Genomic DNA, 7288 nt, shown 5'->3' with positions numbered 1-7288 from the left:
TATATGTAATATATAAAATATTTATCCCTACAGCACAAAAGTTGCAGCAACATTGCAGCGTTATTGCAAGGATATTGCTGCAAGTTCTATGCTGTATGGTTAAATGCGCATTATTCAAAACTTTTATGAAAGATTCTAAAAATATAATTAAAATTAATTGCATGAATATAAAATAAAATATTACAGAAATAAGGATTATTTCGTTTTTTAAAACTTTAATTTAAGTAAAATATTACAAATGCAAGTAGATAGCATACTTTTGTCTCCAAATCGGCAGACGAAACAAATTTCACTACACAGTTGTCGTTCTGCTGGATTCAATTAATAAAATAGTCGAAAGAGGAATAATCCTACCGCTCGTTATCAGCGATGTGTATTTTCTATTATTGTTCAATCCTTCAATCGAGATTTCTAAAGATAGTCCAGCTTACGGAGTTTGTCTTATGGAAACGTCTCGCGTGTAACGCAATTCCTCCATCGGGTTATCTTCGGAAGTGGAGTGGGGACGACTTTAAAATAGTTAGATCGGCCGCCGGCATCGAGTAGTCGCCGTTTGACCAGTGCACGCGTGGCACGTGACATATCGTACTGAATTACAACGTAATTGATACGATTCTCGATAAGCGAGGCCTCATCGTGTCAGTCCGTATAGTCGCTCGCGCAGTGCTTCCAGCCGCCCCGTTTCTCTTCCTCGCTCTGCCTCTGGTATTAGCTCAGTTATCTTTCACGCTCTATCTCTTCATTCACGAGCGATTTAAGCAATTGCGATACTGAAATCGAGAGAAAAAGAAAGGCTTAGGGCCCAGTTTCACAACTCATGATTAACTCTTAACTCTACCGTGGTTTAACTTATTCCTCATCTCTTTCTAACGCTAGAATTGGAAAGAGATCAGAAATAAGTTGAATCTCGATCAAGAGTTAACCGTGAGTTGTGAAAACTGAGCTTTAATTGCAGAAGCTATGCGTTTCGCGGGTTGTCTTCGTGTTCAGATCCATTATTACAATGCCAATGTTTTGTATCAGGCTGTGTCCTCATGATGAAGTGAACTGCAATGTTCACGAAACGTTGGCACTGTAATGGTAAATCTGGACACGAAGATAACTCGCGAAACGTATAGCTTTTGTATAGAAGGTATACACATGGAAGCCTCAAAAGCATTAGCAGAGGCTGAATTGATGTCGCGAACGAGAGTCGCTCGTACAAACGCTCGAACGACGCTTGATCTCGCTTTGAATTCGTCGCTCCTTTCATTTTCTTTATTAGCTTACTGTTAAATATTTTATCGTACAATCGTGATCTTCGCGTGAATTTTATTAATTGACCTCGGAGAACGCGAGAAAACCATCTGTTGCAATGATCTGTTTGTGTCGCGTAATAAATAATCTTCAATTGGTTAACATTCAACATGCGTGCAAATCTTGCATATTAAAAAGGGCGTTTTTCTCTTTTTAGCGAATGCGCAAATCGAGATTACTGTTGCTTATATAATGCCGAAGCAGTTTACATATTCAGAGATAACGCTTGTTTTCATATGGAAAAAAAATTTTTTTTTTTTCAATATAACGATATATTTTCTCACGTTTTTCTCTACTATATTTCAGTGTCGTACAATTTTCATGTCCCTTATAGAAATCTAATACGAACCAATTTAATATTGAAAGACAGTAATTAATTATTTATTTTAAGTATTAAAAGCACTGTTGTTCGCTGCTTTAATATTTAAAGTAAGTTCTTCAAATAGATAATTAATTGTCTTCCAGTAATAAATTAGTTAATGTTGGATTTCTGTAAGAAATATGAAAATTTGAATATAATTATTTTTAAAGAATTAATATTTAAGATACGACAAAAATAGACGCTATTTCATCCAAATATTTCATATCTTCCTTTGAAATTACTTTTGATTTCATCCTTCATTAGACATTAATTATAAAAATACTTTCTAAATTTTTTGGAAATCTCACTCTCTAAAGAGTGAGATTTTACTCTTTAAAGTAAGATTCGACTCCAAAAAATTTAGAGAATACACGCGATTAAATCGTGATTGCTTGATCATCAAGTTTTGCAAAGAAACATTAAAGAATTACCGTCTATTACATTTAACATTAATACCGCATATACGAGTAAATTTTTTTAGCTGTTCTTAACGAGAAGTTAAGTCTCCCATTGTGAAGATCATTTGTGGAATAATCATCTGATCAACGATGCAATTGTTTTCCATAGATCAGGCTCTGTTCCCGCACGCTGACGCGAACATGGCGCTGTTCCGTGGTCTGTTTGATTTCTTTCTGAACGACAATAAATTAGACGAGAAACTCGGCCTGACCGAGAAGCAAAAGAGACTGGTGCAGAATACATGGGCGATCGTTCGTAAAAACGAAGAGTCGGTCGGAGTCGCCCTCGTACTCGCGTGAGTGTGAATGAATTTTTCATCCGCCGTTTTTTTCATTCGCTCCACACACACTTTTCACTAGATTTGTACTTGTAACTTTGATCAAGCGAAGATCGCAGAAATAACCGCGCCGATAAAATCACGCAATCTTTAGTAAAAGACCTCGAGAATAATGTTTTTTATAAAAGATTTTAATGTAAAATACAAGAATTATAATACGAAATTGGACCGATGAGAATAAATCGAAGTAAGAGAAATCTTATTTTCAGTCTTAGCTAAATATTTACTTACTTAATTAGATAATTAGATAGAAATAAAATGGTTTAATGCAAACTCATTCATAGTGAGCGATAGCCGCGATGCGTTAAGAAATTCTTTCAACGCGAAGCTTCCTCGCTCAAGAAGTACTTCCGCATTCTAACAAGCCATTCATTTAATGATTCGCCGAAACGTATATATCTGGTGCATGATAAAAAATCCATGTCACGCACTACGGACCTCGTCATTAACACCCTCACGTCTCGTCGAAACCATTCGCGTTTGTTAATGCGCATTGCGTCGCGGTGCGTCGCAAAAGATGCGGCAGAATGCGCGCTATGAAAATTTCAACGTTGCTTTTATTATCACATGTGACACCGGGGTAAATTATTGCGACATCTTGCAATCATATTGCGTTGACTATTTTGTGATAGGAGCTATTTACAACTTATCCCTCTAACACATATCAAGGTTGCCACAAAATTAGAAATCAGGGAAATTGAAAACCGAGGGGATAATCTTTACTTAATGTAACAAAGTGTGGAACAAAGTCTCAGAAATTATTATAAAATTGCGATGTACAATCCGATAATTATATATGCAATACGAGAAATAATTGTGTAATATTAGATAAAATCATTTATTTTACCAAATGACTTCATATATAGTGAAGAAAATTATTTGTCATCCGATGAAATCGTATGAAATCAAATGAAATCGTGTAATCTGTAGGATACTGTTTCAGTGGTTACCCCCTCGTTAAAAACGGTCAGGGAAATCAGGGAAAAAACGGGGATTTTGCAAAATTTTCTGAAAAATTAAAGTTCTTGGCTTTAATATGCGTACCTCACACCTACGCAGTTTTAGAATACTATTAACTTAGCAGTTAAATGCAAGTAATTGGCTTTTGCTATATAATGTTTTGTTGTTCCATCTTCTATCTATAAAATATTATAATAATTTAAATAATATCGAATGCAAAATATTAACATTATTAAAACGTCAACTTATGATAATGTAATCAAGTCTAAATTTAAATTCGGATAGTTTAAAGTTATAAATCTTAGGCTTGTCTTATATTGAAACGCGTATAAAAAGCGAAAGAGCATTTTTAAAAATGATGCGTTAAGAAAATTCAGTCTCTTTCATGATATTGTAAATCATATGTACTTACAGAGTAATTAATTTAAGTTGCGCTCACTCATATTAACTTCTGCTTCTGCTTTTTAACAACGAGGAATCACGTTCTTATCATCATTATTTATCTTTACAGTTAATACATAATGTAACAAAATTTCTCTAATTTTTCATTTTTATATTATAATTTCAACGATGGATCAGCCCTAAACGACTTGCATCTTAATCACTTCCTCAAAACTACTCGTTTTATTCGCGAATTCAACACGTAACTTGAAATCATTTTTTATAGCTTTTTCAAACAATATCCAGAAAGTCAAAAAGAATTTAAGTCGTTTAAGGACATCCCTCTCGATGAACTGTCGAAAAATAAAAGGTTTCAAGCGCACTGCATTAATATCGTAGCAACGCTTGGCAAAGTGATTGAACAAATGCACGATCCAGAATTGATGGAAGCGAGCTTAATTAATTTTACCGAAAAACACAAAGCTCGAGGACAAACACCACAGCAGTTTGAGGTAAGTAAATGTTTATTTTTTTATCTTTTACATTTTTTTTTCAATGACGTAACATCAATATATCTTATATCTAAAATTTTGTTTATGAACTTCGATCCATTCTTACTGTCTTTTTATGTAAATAATTTTATAAACATATATTTTTTTTATTTTTAAATACATATTTTTTAAATATAAAAGTTTTTTTATAGATGTAAAAAGATCATAAATATTAATGAATTATCTTTGCTTCTTGTATAAAATTATTTCACGAAATAAGTGTTTCATCTTGTATACTAATACTTATCAGATCAATATTGGCTGTTTTCAGTAGAGAAAATTAAGTGCGCGCTCATTGATCAGTTATTTTCTATTAAACGCAACCATTAACTCTATTTGACTCCATTTGACTCTATTATTAATTCTATTAAATGCAATCATTAATTCTATTTGTATGTTTTTATCTTAAGATATAATAATTGTCATAAATAATTGTAATAAATATCTTTCAGAATTTGAAACAGGTGATACTAGGAGCGTTCCCCTCTTTATTCGGAAAGCAATATACGTCAGAGGTGCAAGAGGCTTGGAAGAAAACCTTGGACTTGATCTTTTCGAGAATCTACGAAGTGTACACAAATTGAGATGCTCAAACACAATCGCGAGTTTTTAATTGTAAATGATAAACCTGTGGCACGTATTATATATCGCTTTTTGAAAATAATATCTATCGAAAAGTTTAATCAATCATGACGATATATTTTTTGCAAGATGATATTAACGAAACTTATATATATAATATATATATAACTTTTTGCACGACGGAGATTAGCAGTTTTTTTTGCAATTATATTAGCATTTTAAGAAATAAAAGTTGTGATTAACGAGATCAATATGATGCAATATTGTGATGAGATTTGTACATATATATGTTTCACGTAACAATAAAATATATCTTGTATGAAATTAGTGCGAAAAATGTCCTTCCATCAAGTTTTACATTAAATAAAGTTAGGAGAAAACCAAAGTTTTTTAGAGACATTTAAAAGTTTTTTTTCTACATAGAAGAAAATATTGAGTTTCGTCATTTTATTGAAAGTTTTTAACTTTATTGACTAAATTTGTTTCATTAATCTAACATGTTATAATATGTAATATTTCTCTCAACCTCTCTTTTTCTACAATCATTTTAAAAACTTCGTTTTTTGATCGATCAGATTGTGCAACATCAACAAAACGTGATGTTAGCCAAATGTGCGTTATTCGATTCGCCTAACCGTGAAATGTCAATTGCTTACCCTTACTGTTTTCTACTAACGTTTGCCGAAACGATAGGACAGGATGATACGGAGAACTCTTGAAAAAACGAGGAATGAATAATACCAACGTGACCATTCACGATATTTTATCAGGTAAGTCGAACGAAGGATTCCGGAGCGATGACATTCGTGGTTGGCACGATGTATTTTAGGACGCCAGGCGATCTCCTTGTCCATACACGTCATCGGTGGCATTATAATCGCGATTATAATTTGCACTTGCTGCTGCACCCTGTTTGTGAGAAACAAGTGTGCGAGGATCGTTGATAAGCTGACAGGGAGACGGAAAAAGGAGTCAGTATATAAAAAAAAACTATTATCTACGATGTGATTCTCAGCACGATTCCGAGATTTAATAAAATATAAAAAGCGACTGATCAGGGTGTAAAAATACGTTTAGAAAGTATTTCCCTCCCGACATCGAGGAAGGACGAAAGAAGTTGCGAAAAAAGAAGAGAACCGTGTCGCCGGACTTGATACAGGCGACGGAAGTTACCGCGCCGATTATCCCAAAGGAACCGGTGAGGGCGGAAAGGTTGGAGACCGCGTCACCGACTCCTTGCTACAAATGTTACAGAAAAAAGAAAAAGAGACGAAGAACGAGGCAAATACGATGAGATCGCGAAGAAGGTTAATCCATAAGTAAACGAGGCAACGAAAATGAGACATCTTTCCGAATTGAAAAGAAATAAAAACATGCTATAACAGAATGATCTTTTGTTTTTATCTGCACGATTCTTTCTCTTTCTGTAACGTCTTGTTTGAAGAAAAATGCGGGCGATCGGTATTTATGTTGTAATCATTGCGATAATTTTTGTCTTAAGAATCCACGGTACGATAGATGTGAATCTGAGCGAATTGGAGTATCTCGCAGCTCGACTGAACCCGGTCGAATGTAGGCGATTAATCGCCGCGCTTCATTATACGACTTATGACTTGCCAAGCAACTTGGCCGCAGCAGGTCAGCTCTCCTTTCCGTGGTTTTACACGAAAAGAACGATTTTGGTGAAGTATCTAAAAATTTAGGTGGATACAAATCGGAAAACAATTTTGTCAGACCATCCAAATAATTATATATACTCTCTAAAACTTTTACAGTGAATCTCACTGTGAAGAGTGAAATCTCATTCAAATATTAAAAATTGAGCCGCTCTTTTTCAAGACTGGTTCAATTTTCACTCTTTACAGTGAGATTTTAAAGAATTTAAAGAGTAGGAAACTCAAGCGTGATAAGCAACGCTGCAAAAGTTTCGACATTCTAATCATTCTAGTAATTTGCATCTTAAGTGTCCTACATAATTTTTTAATAGTTCAACAAAGTTATTTTTAGATCTGTAGGTAAACTTTAGATCTTCAGCAAAATCGTTCTTTCTATGTAATCTTACATCGCAAGACTTTCTTATTAATAATTTCATTTACCCTTCGAATGATTTAATTAACATTCAATCATTCCCGCGAATAAAAGAGCGTAAAGTGGACGAGGAGATCCCGTGTCTGCGTCAACTGCTTCATTGGAATAGTTCTCCCGAGGAGGGCCGGGGAAAGACGCACGCAGCGATTGTACACCGACTTCGACAGCTAAATCGCAACGATCTCGCCGATTGGCTTGGCAAAACCACCTTCAAACAACTGGGAAAGGATCTGGACAATGCTATTACGCTGTCCTTCGACGAGCTCGCCGAGG

The 7288-nt window shown here is 34.5% G+C and overlaps 2 protein-coding genes across 2 annotated transcripts; both read left to right on the top strand.

The window, feature by feature from the left end:
- Nucleotides 1–532: 532 nt before the first annotated feature.
- On the top strand, nt 533–5107 carry Glob1 (globin 1). Its single transcript, XM_018455423.1, has 4 exons — nt 533–705; nt 2225–2411; nt 4081–4306; nt 4798–5107. Exons 2-4 carry the CDS (start codon nt 2257–2259, stop codon nt 4927–4929), a joined length of 513 nt encoding a protein of 170 aa, XP_018310925.1. The 5' UTR covers nt 533–705; nt 2225–2256; the 3' UTR covers nt 4930–5107.
- A 394-nt stretch (nt 5108–5501) lies between these two features.
- On the top strand, nt 5502–7287 carry LOC108727249 (uncharacterized; the record flags this gene model as incomplete). Its single annotated transcript, XM_018455292.1, has 4 exons — nt 5502–5697; nt 5757–5898; nt 6005–6565; nt 7070–7287. Coding segments are annotated over exons 3-4 (408 nt in total), but the record flags the coding sequence as incomplete, so codon positions are not given.
- Nucleotide 7288: the final 1 nt, after the last annotated feature.

The sequence above is a fragment of the Mycetomoellerius zeteki genome, unplaced genomic scaffold (assembly GCF_001594055.1).
Source record: "Mycetomoellerius zeteki isolate Tzet28-1 unplaced genomic scaffold, Tzet1.0 scaffold48, whole genome shotgun sequence".
Lineage (NCBI taxonomy): Eukaryota > Metazoa > Arthropoda > Insecta > Hymenoptera > Formicidae > Mycetomoellerius > Mycetomoellerius zeteki.
The sequence above is the reverse complement of the archived record's forward strand: the minus strand, read 5'-3'. Positions and strand labels throughout refer to the sequence as shown.